The 14300-nt window shown below is 34.2% G+C and overlaps 2 protein-coding genes across 5 annotated transcripts in view; one reads left to right on the top strand and one right to left on the bottom strand.

Annotated features, from left to right (window-relative positions):
* Positions 1-4711, bottom strand: part of ko (Stork-head domain-containing protein knockout) — a 44696-nt gene extending 39985 nt beyond the window's left edge. The window contains exons 1-2 of one of the 2 annotated variants that reach the window (XM_090154908.1): positions 4535-4711; positions 3994-4444 (exon numbers count right to left, since the gene is read on the bottom strand). In XM_090154908.1, coding sequence (XP_090011034.1) covers positions 3994-4426 — 433 coding nt within the window. In that variant the 5' untranslated portion in view covers positions 4427-4444; positions 4535-4711. The remainder of the gene's footprint in view (positions 1-3993; positions 4445-4534) is intronic. The other variant, XM_090154909.1, reaches the window with a different exon arrangement.
* An 18-nt stretch (positions 4712-4729) lies between these two features.
* Positions 4730-8854, top strand: Clk (circadian locomoter output cycles kaput protein Clock). 3 transcript variants are annotated; one of them, XM_090154911.1, is made up of 15 exons: positions 4734-4865; positions 4954-5024; positions 5228-5299; positions 5784-5932; positions 6011-6102; positions 6168-6257; positions 6325-6442; positions 6507-6635; positions 6694-6901; positions 6962-7068; positions 7137-7284; positions 7357-7538; positions 7599-7987; positions 8048-8491; positions 8576-8854. In XM_090154911.1, exons 3-15 carry the CDS (start codon positions 5253-5255, stop codon positions 8687-8689), a joined length of 2217 nt encoding a protein of 738 aa, XP_090011037.1. In that variant the 5' UTR covers positions 4734-4865; positions 4954-5024; positions 5228-5252; the 3' UTR covers positions 8690-8854. The 3 variants fall into 3 exon arrangements, with proteins under 3 accessions (XP_090011038.1, XP_090011037.1, XP_090011036.1); XM_090154912.1 differs by lacking the exon at positions 4954-5024 and having other exon boundaries at positions 4730-4865; XM_090154910.1 differs by lacking the exon at positions 4734-4865 and having other exon boundaries at positions 4878-5024.
* Positions 8855-14300: the final 5446 nt, after the last annotated feature.

Below are 14300 nucleotides of genomic sequence, written 5' to 3'. Positions count from 1 at the left end.
AAGATAAATATTAGAAATCTAGAGAAATCCAAAGAAATATTGGAAATCTAGAGAAACTCAAAGAAATATTGGAAATCTAGAGAAACTCAAAGAAATATTGGAAATCTAGAGAAACTCAAAGAAATATTGGAAATCTAGAGAAACTCAAAGAAATATTGGAAATCTAGAGAAACTCAAAGAAATATTGGAAATCTAGAGAAACTCAAAGAAATATTGGAAATCTAGAGAAACTCAAAGAAATATTGGAAATCTAGAGAAACTCAAAGAAATATTGGAAACCTAGAGAAATAAACAGAAATATTGGAAACCTAGAGAAATAAACAGAAATATTGGAAACCTAGAGAAATAATCAGAAATATTGGAAACCTAGAGAAATAATCAGAAATATTGGAAACCTAGAGAAATAAACATAAATATTGGAAACCTAGAGCAATAAACATAAATATTGGAAACCTAGAGCAATAAACAGAAATATTGGAAACCTAGAGAAATAAACATAAATATTGGAAACCTAGAGCAATAAACAGAAATATTGGAAACCTAGAGCAATAAACAAATATTGGAAACCTAGAGAAATGAACAGAAATATTGGAAACCTAGAGCAATAAACAGAAATATTGGAAACCTAGAGAAATAAACAGAAATATTGGAAACCTAGAGAAATAAACAGAAATATTTCCGATATTTCTGGAAATCTAGAAATAAATGAGAAATGTTTTCAATATTTCTAGAAATTGAAAGAAACTTTGGAAATCAGAAATCTGGTGTACAATTTTTTTCTAAGTGACTACCCCCTCGCAGAACTGGTTACGCGTTGCGGTGCTAAATTTTTTATAACCTTCTCTGTTATTTGGAAGACACTGGCAGATTTCGCCAGATACAATTCGCGAATACGAATGACATAATAGACTGGTTAAGCCAACCATCTCGAAAACGTGTACGGGGAAACTTGTAGCTGAGTGTAGACGTTTTGTATTCAATATAATAACCTACAAGTTCCCCCGTTCACGTTTTCAAGAGGATGGCTTAACTTCTATGTTATTTATAACTTTCCTATGAAATAGTTTATATAATATTCATTAGTTTCATTTATTTTGATTTCCAACTAACTATTTTAATTTATGTTCAAAATAAATATTTTATGTTTAAAAAGGGGTAGAAATAGGGAACGCCTTCTAACTATTTTAATTTATGTTTAAAAAGGGGAGCCGCCGTCTAACTACTCTATTTTACAATATTTTTTATAATATATTCCTAATCGTGTTAGAATATAATACAGGGTTGACACAGTTTTTCACAATAAAATTTCCCGACTTTTCCAGGTTTTCGCTGACTATCTCTAGAGATTTTCCCGGACTTATTTTGCGCCAAGCTTTCGTAGTTTTTAACCTATAGTTTAGTAAAGTTTCCTATTTGCTACCGAAATTAAATTCCCTGATTTTTAGACTAATTTTTAAAATTCCCTGATTTTTATACCCATATTCAAATTCCCTGACTTTTCCCTTATTTTTATACCAATATTAAAATTCCCTGACTTTTCCCTGATTTTTATACCGATATTCAAATTCCCTGACTTTTCCCTGTTTTTTACACCGATATTCAAATTCCCTGACTTTTATACCGATATTCAAATTCCCCGACTTGTCCCTGATTTTTATACCCATATTCAAATTCCCCGACTTGTCCCTGATTTTTATACCGATATTCAAATTCCCTGACTTTTCCCTGTTTTTTATACCCATATTCAAATTCCCTGTTCTTTATACCGATATTCAAATTCCCTGACTTTTCCCTGTTTTTTATACCGATATTCAAATTCCCTGTTCTTTATACCGATATTCAAATTCCCTGACTTTTCCCTGTTTTTTATACCGATATTCAAATTCCCGGACTTTTCCACCGATATTCAAATTCCCTGACTTGTCCCTGATTTTTATACCCATATTCAAATTCCCTGACTTTTCCAGGTACTGTGGCAACTGGCAACCCTGTAATAGCTATATTAGGCAAATGGATTTACAAGTAGTCCTAGAAATGGAAAGTGAATAACACTATATTATATTAGCCTGCCAATTTCGCGATGATATCGCTCAAATATTAATAATAATAATGTAGGCCAACAATACAAAACACCGCGGAAGTAAGTACATTCGAGTTTCATATTTTGGTACCAATCTTGAATTAATACAGGATATCCGTACTATTTCGAATTAATTTGATATGAAATGACAAAAAAAAACAGCTTGTTGAAGACCCGCGATATTTTCCCTATTTTCCTCAAATTACAATAACCGGACAGTACATTTAATGGAACGGATGGGTACGGTACAAAAGTACGCGGTTCCTACGAATTCCGCTACACTTTCAGCTTAACAAGTTAATTTTTAGTTTAGTCAGCCGTTGTACAAATATGGTTGTGATATTTTTAATTTTCAATAACCATCATGTTTCAATTTAGCCGTGGCTAAAATTACTAACCTAAATAACACATTTCGAGTAAAATGAAGCTTCAAGCGGGTCTGTATTTATAAGCCTCATTTTGAAAGGTTCAGTATTGAAGTCGTAGATAAATGTAAAAAAAAGTTATATAAAAGAATTTTCTTTTCAAAATTTAGGAGTCTTTTGAATTTAGTATTAAACGAACTTATTTTATTTTTTATTTAAAAAAAAATCCGAAATACTGTGTGGCAAGAAGAACGGGTTAATATTTTAAAATTCTATCTAAGTAGGCCTACGATAATGTAAAATAATTTAAACTCGTGACTGGGGAATTTTTTCTTTCGAAATTAATGCAAAATACTTGGCTACTACGAAGGAGAGAAATCTTGTTTCAAAAAGACTCCAAAACTAGGTTTAACTCGTAGCTCGGATACGTACGTGTTTTAAAGGGTCTGTTAAAATAATCTTTACACAAAAGATTGCCTTAGTTTACTAATTTTGTACGCTTTAAAATAAAGACTCGAGTTTGGGAGATAAAAGAAAAAAAAACGCGATTAACTTAATTAAAACGAATATTTATACCTAACACGCACTAGATATTTTCCAGAGGTCTTTTGTTACTAACTTACTACCTAAGAAGAAAAAATAATAACTTTGCGTCTTTCTTCGGCAAAAAGAAATTAAGGTTCTATTTCAAGAAACGGCCATTGACAAAGTTAGACAAAGAATTTGTTTAAAAATTGCGTCGTTCGTCTTCACGCGGGGGAGGTTCATATAAAAACGGGGTTCAGTCACAAAACAGAATTTACAACGAAAAAGGCTCCTAAAACGATTAGCCTGGCGTTCTTTTATGAGATATATCGCGCTTCGCGAGAAGAGCAGGTTCAACTTCACAGGTGCAAAAATTGGTTTACAGGCGGATTCTTCGGCGGGGGAAAACAGCGATGCCTAAAGCGAAATAGTCGCCCCCCCCCGGGCTGTTTCCCCGAAAGGTGGCTGAAAAAGGGGGAGGTGGTGATATTAAAAAGGGGCCCTTCTAAAAATGATAGAATGTTGTTATGGTACGCTTCTTCGCATTTCTGAAACCCGCAGGTTCCCCCTCTCTCTCGCTAGAAAATCTAATATTAGGTTTGCATTCGAGTCTGGAATGTCCGACAATGTTCGAAAAAGAGAGGGCATATATTTTAAAAGCCTGGAATCCACACCTCGCGCTTCTAATATTTAATACACGAGCAGAGAGTAACATAATTTGAATAGGAGAAAGCATGGAATCCACAACTCGCACTTCTAATATTTAATACACGAGCAGAGAGTAACAGAATTTGAATAGGACAAAAATAGGCCAAATTCTTGCGCGTCAAATACGTAGAAACTATCTCAGTCCGGTATTAAAATTACATTTTCTAGACCAAACACTCTTTACGCAAAGTTTTGAAATGAAATTTCAATTTGCCAACCGTTTCCAAACGAGATTGCTTAACGTCAGCCCCTCTGGACATACCGAAGTACCGTCGGTTATTAAAATATGATGTTGAAAAAGAAAGTAATAATTACCCAGGTATTCGATGGCATATCCCACGGGCGGTCGTAGAACTCTTCGCGCGTAAGCGGAGCGGACGACTTCCAAATTGTATCGCGAACCGGTAATTAAAATGGAAGTTCGGTCCCGGTGAATGTCTCGAATTTCACCCACAAATTCCAAAGCGGACAAGGCATTGACTAAACACTGATTCCAATGGCACTTTTGATTTTCGAGAATGAAATTTCGGTAAATAAGGCATCCGGATTGTTCAAAGTGACAGTCCCTCGATATATCCGAAATCGTGGTATTGGCTGCTGATGAGGATGCTCTCTTCGGAGACGCGTTTTGCGACAAAGTCCCTCCTCTCCCAAAACTGCCGTTTTCGTCGAAATACGGAATGAACGATAGGCAAAGACATTCCGGGAAGAGTTGAACGTCGTCGTTACCTCTTGTAGTCATTTCCATACTGTCCAAATAGACAATCTTTCGTGAGGGCGACGGGTAAAAAATATTTTGGTTAGTTAAGAATTAGACGTTTAGGCCTACTAGAGACGCGATGCAAAACCATCTTACCAAATGACGTTTTTTCTTTATCTCACATTCTGCTTAGCGAAAGGTTTACGAGTAACTTCAATTTCGAAGATAATGTAACCTTTGTTTTATTAGATATTTAATCCAAGTAGATAAATAACTACACGCACTCCTCATAGCGCATCTTTCAACGATAACCGTGCTAAGCGACATCCGTCATCGAAAATGATCTCTCTAGTAGTAACTGATGCAAGAGAACACGGAGAAGCTGGCAAATTTTGGATGGATTTTCATCCCAGACGAGGGTTGTGCTTCCATCTGGTGGAAAATCGTAAAGATGTTTCGTAACAGTTGAAAAATATGGCAGCGGACGGTAAATATTAGCGATTTTAATTTTAGTGAAATAATTATTAGAGTTCTGATGAAAAGTTATTACTTTTAATAAAACTTCACTAAATTAGTATGACAATACCAATTGGCATTTCTTTTAATGTCATACTATTCTTTTTCGATATTGTATTCATGTTTCAAGGTAAATACATAAATGGGCCTTAGCATAAATCTAAATAAAAAAATAGACGTAATATTGTTTAGTTCACATATAAGCTTTAAGTCAAGTTTTTCTAATAAGACAAGAAAACAGAGTTTAAATATCAATGTTTGACTTGCACTGCCCTTTTAAGAGTCGTAAGGGTTTCTTAGCCAGTTACTAACGCAATTTTAATTGTTTTTCAGGGTTGATCCACAAAATCTGATAAAAATGAAGAGGTCAAGCTCATCTTTAAGTCAGAGGAAAGGGGACTACATGTAAGAATTAATTTTTAACCTAACCTGGGTTGTTAAAAGTTTGAAAATATCCTATAAATAAACTTATGTTGCGTACCATGTTCAATGTTCTTAGTAACCAACACTTGTACATCTTCTGATTTGAAAAACTCATTCACATATATTGTTAATGTATTACAGTTTAGATTGATCTCAAAAACATTTTAAAGTATATGTACTTAAGCCCCTTATTTTAATTGTCTATAGAAACTCTTAAGAGTTTGCTTAACTGAAAATAAATTAAATGTTTGCTAAAGATCCTCTGGCTCACTTGATGATGAGAAAGATGAGACAAAAAGGTAGGCATACAGAGGCATATTTCTGTTAAATTAAAACTAGTTGTTAGGTTTTCTACACTCTGATTAAAATATAGAAAGTTTAGCCTTTTGCACTCCCACTTTCTAAGAACTAGATTTGTAATTCTAAAAGATGTTTTATAAATGGTTATTGTTACTCTTTTTAACAGAAAATCCCGTAATTTGAGTGAGAAAAAGCGTAGAGATCAGTTTAACATGTTAATCAACGAGCTATGCTCAATGGTTTCAACCAATAATAGAAAAATGGATAAATCAACTGTTCTCCGATCTACAATATCGTTTTTAAGAAACCATAGTGGTAAATTTAATGATAATTGGAAGTAATAAAGTGCCATTCAAACCCATTTTTCTTACAATGCATTATCCTCTGAAATAGACGTAAATGTGCAGTCTGAAACCGCAGAGGTTCAAGAGAACTGGAAGCCATCTTTTTTATCAAATGAAGAGTTTACTCATTTAATGCTGGAGGTTATATTCCTTCGATAGCTACATTGACTACTGATCTAAGACTAATAATGCTCCTATTTTGACAGGCATTGGATGGTTTTATTATAGTTTTTTCGATATCAGGAAGGATATTATACATGTCAGAGAGCATAACTTCACTGCTTGGCTATTTACCAGTAAATTACAATATAGGGAAATATTTATTTATTAAAAATATTTCTAAAGAAATAAATGTTTTATCAGAATGATTTGAGTTCCTCAATTTACGAAGTAATCCACGAAAGTGACAAACCATCATTGTACAAACTTTTAAATAGCGCTCCTCTAGCTACGGATATGAATACTTCTGACAGCATTAGTGGTAAATGCACTTTTATTTAGCTCAGTGGAGTTAGGTGATTAACTTTGTTTCATGGCATTTATAGAAAATTGTATTTCACTAATTGTGCATATGAAACATGGCCCATTATATTCCTCGGAGTCACCAACTTATGAATTAGTGCGTTTGATGGGCACTTTTCATCAGTGGAATTCTCCTCAAGCTTCTAATGATAGTAAAATCTATATACTTGCCAAAATTGTTTCCTTTGTTAAAATTTGTTTATTGTTTAGATTCTAGCATCTGCACGGACTACGATAGTAACAGTTGTAGCAGCGCTTGCTCTCCTGGAAAGGCTGAATGGAGATCTAATTGCTTTATCGCAATGGCCAGGTTTCAAAATCCACAACTTTTGAGAGAAATGACTGTATCTGATGGGTCCAAGAAAGAATTTACATCCAGACACAGCCTAGAGTGGAAGTTTTTGTTCTTGGATCATAGGTAAATTTTTAAAACTAGGATTATATCCATTGTGTCAATTTGACCTTTTTCTTTTGATAGAGCTCCTCCCATAATTGGTTATTTACCTTTTGAAGTATTGGGGGTATCTGGTTACGAATTTTTTCATATTGATGATTTAGACAAGATTTCCGCCTGCCACGAAGCTTGTAATTATTAGATTTTATAAGAAAATATCTTGGTTGGGGTTTCTATGATAGAATTTTTTCCATAATAGTAATGCAAACTGGAGAGGGAACATCTTGTTATTATCGATTCCTAACAAAAGGGCAGCAGTGGATTTGGTTGCAAACACGGTATTTCATTACATATCATCAGTGGAACTCCAAACCAGAGTTTATTGTTTGTACGCACAGTGTTGTTAGGTAATTTTTCTCTTAGACACTTTATCATCTCAAGTTGCCCCTTTATAAAGCATTTTCTGTTTTTGACAAAAGCTATGAAGATGTAAGGAGTAGTTTACTGAAAGAAAAGAAGACAAAATCCAGTGAAGATTGCCCGACAAAGGTTTCCTGCCCACCTCATTTTAATAACTCAACTTTAGTACCTAATCAGTCATCATCACCTTCAACCTGTTCCAGGAATAGAGTTACATCAAAGTATTCCACAATATCTTCAGGTACAACTGAGTATACTTGGTAATTATGGAAGTATTTCTAATTCATAATTGTTTTTTTAGTTTCATCTAGTATGCGGCCTTCAAATAATTCCAACATTAACCAGCATAGTGTAAATGTGGTAAATAATCGTATCAAGACCACTAGTAGGTCTTCATCGTCGATCCCTGTAGATAGGTCAACAATCACCATTACTCAAGAGCAACCAAACCGAGCTTCAAATTCGAGCCAAGTTGTCCTGCCATCTGTGAAAGTTCCCGTTAACAATATGAATGAAACGGTTGTTCATGACAACAACAACTTTTTGGCTGAAGATCCGGATGCCCCGCAAAGGACTCTGCAAAATGCTCATCATCAAATGTTACCAGTAACTAATGCCAATATGATGGAAATTATTAATCCAACATTGATTACTAATCTAGCTCCTGTAGCTCCTATGCAGGACATGGGGGTAAATAGTTCTTGATTTTTTCTGAATTCTTCCAAAAAATTAAATATATTTCCGTTACAGCAACAAAATCTACTAAGTGAACGACCAAATTCTACATCATCGGTCACATCAGCAGACTTAAATGGAACAAATCAAAATCAAGTACAGGAATATTTGACTAGAAGGCGCCAAATTCTGCAACAACAAATTCTTTTTCAACAAGAAGAACTGCGCCGCGTTTCCGAGCAGCTAATGTTAGTTCAGTTTGTAACTCCTAATATGGCTGTTACAACCATTCCGTGTCAAGCAAATGGATTATCGACAATGAGTATTGCGAGTGGTACAATTCAAACTGGTCCTCCTCAACAAATAGTTACGACAACTGCGCCAATTGGAGTACATCACACTCAGCTTCTTACACCTCAACTTTTGTTACAACCACAAGCCGTAATGGCAGAAACTGTTATGGCCTCTTCTATTCCGAAACCTACCATATCAACTAGTACAGCTCTTATAGGCCAACCAGTAAGTTACAGTTCTACAGAGTGTATGGGAGGAACTGTAATTGTCTATTTTGCAGTTTATTGATGATCTTTTAAATTATTTTAGACTGGTTTTCAAGTCTTGCCTCCAACCACTCATATAATGCCATTATCTCAAGAACAAGCCCAAGTGGTTTTCGCTCAAGGATTTCACACACCACATCCACACTCGCTGTCTTGAGAAAAAAAGTGATTAAAAAAGAGAACTTGGGAGTTATAAATACTTTTTCATTCCGATGATGATAGTGAAAGAAATTTTAACGTTATGTAGAAAAAAAATAGGTTAAAAGTCGTATTTTGTTATTGTTTTGGATAAGTTCCACAAAAACCAATTTCCTACGTGTAATATATTTGATATATATAATTTTATATTAAATTATATAAAATTGACCGTCCAATTACGATAAACCATGGAAATATGTGGGACCAGGATATTTAGATGGAAAAAATGAGGGTTAATTGACATTTAGTGCCATAAGAACAAAAATTTAAGAATTATTAAATAGGGAAAATGATCCTATAGATAAAAGCAAAAAAGATTTTTAAGCCTGAATAGTATAGCTGGAATTATTTTAAAGAGTATATAAAAGTACATATTGAATATGTACTCATATTCATTAAATTAACTGGAAATGCTTTCTAAAAGATGGGTTATCAGCTTTTGAAAGATGTTTATTATTATTCTAATTGAATAAGGCCTGGTCCTATTGTAAACAATGTTATTAAAAATATAAATCTTATTGGCTAATATAAGCTAAGGCTTTTCCCATTAGGTTTGTTACCGATGCAGTAGTTCTCTAGTCGACTCATTATGTTTTTTCATTTTATCTGCTTGAAGGACTGCCATATCAGTCACGAACTTAACGACAAAAGTATTAGCAGGAAACTATGTATGTATACACTTAGAATGTCTATGGATCCATTGTGGTTTGGTGAAATTAGTGAAGTTTAAACTAAGTTGAATTTAAGATATTAGAAAATATAGGATGTGAATCACCAGGTCTGCCATAGACATTCCAAGTGTATACATGTATAGTTTCCTGGTCTTGGCTACAACCACATTGTACATAAATATGTGAATCTCAATGGTATTTTTTTGTTTTGAAAATGTTAAGTAGAATTCAAATAATACTGTTAGTTTAGCTAACAGACTGGTATTTTCTACCTGAATTGAACTGTAAAAGTAAACATTTAATTTTCTAAAAGTCGTTATTACAAATATGTTTTGAGCAATTTTAGTACATATTTCAAGGGTTTTCTTTTATTTTTTGTAGTTTATAAATATCTCTAAAACTTCTTTAAAATTAGCTCAAACCAGCTGTGGGGGGTTTTTTGTTATTGTACTTTTGGTTGTCTTTCTTAAACTGTGCAAATGGTAGGTATATTATCTACATTAGTTCCCAGTGACTTAGTAAATACTTATAATTTAACCTCATTTTATATTGTGGTGTTGTTATATAGTATAAAAACTAATGGAAATTTGTATTCCTCAATCGTTTAATGAACATGTTAAATTTAATGGGTCCATTGTTCTTGCGTCCGAGTATTGGTATTAAAAAAAGTAACCGTCTCTCATCATTTTTCTACCAATACTCAATTAAGTGTGATATTCAGAATGTATTTATGCTATCATGAATACAATGAGGTATCATCTAAAACACAACAAAATATTCTATATACATATATATTTCTAATTGATATAATTTTTGTTTTGCACTATGACCTGTTATAAAATGTTTTATTATGTACAAAATCAAGCTAAATGTAATTTTAATTATAAAATAACTAATAAATTTTATTTTAAAAAGTTTAATACATTTTTATATTAATGCCATCCCTAACCTTTTTTTTTATTCAAGGAAGAAAGGGCTAATTGAGTCTGAGAAGACCGCGAGCCCGGCGAAACACCATCTGATTAATCAGGGCGAGATATGTATAACGGCCACGCCAACGGGGGGATACGTGGGGACAGGGGTGGGGACACCCGTGGCGGAAGTATTCCGACCACCCGTTGGGGAATTAGTAGTCGTCCTCACTGCCTCCCTGACGCCTGGGATTACAGGAGTGAGTCACTACTCCCGGCCCATCCCTAACCTTTAGGTAACAAAAGTTTTGCCATGTACTTGCTTCCAGTAGCCTCCAGTAGGGGAACTCAATTGAAAAAAAAAGTTGTACTTACAAGTTACAGTCATAAGTTTCCAGGTGGTGACCCCCCCCCCCTTCCCTGGCTATGCCACTGTCACGTAATCCGTTTATAATAACTAACTGTACAAATAAATTTATTCCAGAATAATCCTTTATTAAAACGCTTAAACTATCCATAATAAATATTAAGTTTGTTTGTATCTGGTTGTATGTTCAAAAATATCGGTTTTATGCACTTCTACGGAATGTAACTGCAATTCTTCTACGGAATGTAACTGCACTGGATAAAGAGCATGTATCCTCGGAATATAAATTACTCTGGAGCCCTCCCTCTGATATTGCTTTTTGAAATAGTACAAAAATTGAATCAAAATAAAAGCTTAAACAGTACAACGAACTTGAACAAAGGTAGTAAATCGCAGTAATGAAAAAAAACTTTAAAAAAACACTGGAATATAAAACGACAAAAGAAAACTTAAAACCATAGAAATCGGATAACAAACTAGAACGCTTAATCGAATGGCTGGCAGCCCACCGATTAGATTCTTGGCTAAAACGACAGTAGCACCATTTACGCCGCGCGCACGAAGCTTATTTTATCTAGTGATCAGATCTACTTTTTGAATAACGTAGGCACTGATGCAATTAACCATTTACACGGGTTGTTGATTCATTAGTGGTCTTTTCTACTTTCTTTAACGGTTTTAGCTGTAAGTACAAAGCCGCTATCCGAATGTGTTTTTCGTATCCATATTTTCCGAAAGGTAAATACAGCATTTCTTTGTTATTTTACTAGATGATAGATTGTCTTTTGAATAATTGTTGTAACTTATCTTTATTATGAAAAAAATAGTTTACTGTATTTATGGCTAGTTAAGAAGGCTTAAGCCGGGTTTTCATGGCAGTGGCGTCGCTAGGGTGTTTTAGGCGGCGCTTGAGCCACCTGAAAAATTTCTGAAGCGCCACCTAAAATTTCTGAAAAGCGCCTCCTAAAATTAAGACTTTTTCCAATTCACTTTGCGAAATGTTTCTTTAAACTTAAAAATGGTCATCAAAATTTCATTTTTCCTAGTCGGTATAAATGTCTCAAACCTTTTTCGGAGCCCCCCCTCCCCCATATCACTCAATGGGACGCCCCTGACCAGTGCTTATGGCTTAAGCGCCACCAGTTTTGAAATCCTGGTGACGCCACTGTTTCATGGACGCTTGTAGCTTGAAAAAATTTGGCTTGAGCTAGAAATAGTTTTAAGTTCGCGCTCACGCTGCAATCGCTTCTGTTTTCAAGAACGCTTGTATTTTGCGCTTGGAGTGTGCGCTTGTGAAAATAGATTGGAGCACGCTTCTAGCGCCGATCAAATCCAACTAGATATTTTTACGCCCAAGTGAAAATTTCCATGTGACTTCAGCTAGCCAATGGGTATGTAGTATGTGCTAGTGTTGGTACCGAGGCTTTTCACACTATTGTACGCTGTTCGAAACAATTAACAATGAGTTCAACCATAACCAAATTAACGAAAAAGCAACAAAAATAAATAGAAAGAAAAGAGAAAGAAGAGAAAAAACCAAAGGGAAATAGAAGTGAAAAACAATTTTATAAGCCATGTAAAGGATAACCCAATAATTTGGAACCGAAAATTAAAAGAACACCCAGACAGAGATGCAGTAAATGTTGCATGGATAGAGTTGAGCAAAATTATGCAAATAGGATGCACCCACCATCGTTTGTTTTTATTCCTTCTTTAATTGTTTTTGGCTTTGATAATTACTAAAAGTTTAAGTAATAACATTTTTTTTAATCAAAAGACGTCTGCGATTCAAAACCGCCATATTTATTTCGGCAAAAAATAAACGCGGCAGCCGCCAGCTCACGCGGCACGCTAGAAATATCTTGCATCATGAAAACGCGAAGAGCTTTCCTTGCAGCTTGAGCGCGAATTATAAAATAAAGTATACGCTTCCCGAAAAATGGAAAAATCTCAATCTTTTCTTTTTCAAGCTACAAGCGTCCATGAAAACCCGGCTTTAGTCTTAGCCTTTGCTATCTGATTCTGTCACTCTTGTGAAATAGGAGATCGTCAGCTACAGATGCTAGAAATGAATTAGGATATAAGAATTTAAAAAATAAATATTTATACAATCTATGCATATTCATGTTTAAGATAAAAGAAAACCAAATGCCAGAGTATGTCCTTAATATGTTTAAAAATATTACTCATAATCACAATACACGTAACTGTCAATCTAATTTTTCACGAACTTATAAAGAATCTAATATTACCGACAAAAGTGTTAAAATACGTGGCATTCGTCTATGGAATTCTCTGCCAAACACTGTTAAACAAATTAATTCATTGCCCATGTTTAAAGGACAACGCAAGTGAGCTGGCATTTGTGTGAATATGTATGCAAAGTGCGAAATTTACGGTAAACTCTGCGTGGTCTCGCCAGTACTGAGGGGGGGGGAGTGTAGGGGGTTAAAAAGCACGTTACTTTTTCTTTATTTTACCCGATTTGCCACAGAGCTTGCGTTGCCCTTTAAAATGGAAATTAAGCGTTATTTGGAATCTTTGAACATTTAGTTTATAGTTTTATTTTTTATTTAATTTAATTTAATTGTGACGGACTCCATTGTAAACCAGAGCTTTATTGATCTGAATTGGAATATCCATTAAAAGTTTTTTATTATTATTATTATTATTATTATTATTATTATTATTATTATTATTATTATTATTGTAAGCTAATCATATCCAAAAGTTAAATTTTTCTTCACTGTTTGTTTGGGAATTTTACATTGGTCGCATTGGCTTAACTTACGACGTTAGTTTATAGTAGGTTTTCAGTTTGCTTCTGTTAAAATTAGATATACTTTTGTTTAGAAAAACTGTCTTTGCTAAAGGATTATCTAAGGTATTAACCAAGTATATTCTTGCTGGCTCTGAGGTCTACATTTAGCGTTGAAATAATACACAATGTATATACTAATTTAAAGTATTAAATATAATTTATTATACGTTTGATTCGCTCGCGTTCTACATGTCGAACAGTCTCATCAGTGTCGTGTTTTCTTTTCAAAGCATTGATGGATTTAATCCATACGGCAGTCAATATGAACTCAAATTGAAGTGACCCATTATTCCGACTTTCCAATCATTTTCCCTCACACAACCTTCACAATAGCTTCATTTTCAAGAGATTAATTGCAGAAATAACAAGAGTTAGCTGGGTGGTAAATTTTAAGACGCGTTTCGGGTAAAACCACGAATACGATACAACGATTGCTCGTATGTAAAATGTTTATAGAACATTTTTTGTAGGAAATAGCCGGGCCCTAATGTTCGTAATTGAGTTTATAGTCGTACATACAATACGAACGTAGATATTCGCAATAAACCATTACTGTGCACCGGTTTCCCCCATAACCAAAACATCTATTTCTAACAGTAACCTGTGAAAGATATGTTTTTGTTTGAGTAATAGATCTTAAAAGAAATTGATTTGAAAAAATTCCACGGTTATATTGTGTAAATTGGCGCGTGCTTGCTCGGAAGGGATAATCTTATTGGCTAAGACAAATGCGGATAAATATTGCTAAGCCCACGTGATTCTATTTTATTATCAGAATAAATAATTACACGTGCTACGAA

This window comes from Leiobunum rupestre, chromosome 7 (assembly GCF_980474605.1).
Source record: "Leiobunum rupestre chromosome 7, qqLeiRupe1.1.hap1, whole genome shotgun sequence".
Lineage (NCBI taxonomy): Eukaryota > Metazoa > Arthropoda > Arachnida > Opiliones > Sclerosomatidae > Leiobunum > Leiobunum rupestre.
This window is presented reverse-complemented; position numbering and strand designations above follow the sequence as displayed.

Bases quoted from the DNA above. Each gene is read 5' to 3' on its own strand.
- Clk (XM_090154912.1), top strand. From the start codon at position 5,253: ATGAAGAGGTCAAGCTCATCTTTAAGTCAGAGGAAAGGGGACTACAT. The intron at 5,300-5,783 runs GTAAGAATTAAT...TCTTTTTAACAG, and splicing joins CAGAGGAAAGGGGACTACAT to AAAATCCCGTAATTTGAGTG. The intron at 6,636-6,693 runs GTAAAATCTATA...TTTATTGTTTAG, and splicing joins TCCTCAAGCTTCTAATGATA to ATTCTAGCATCTGCACGGAC.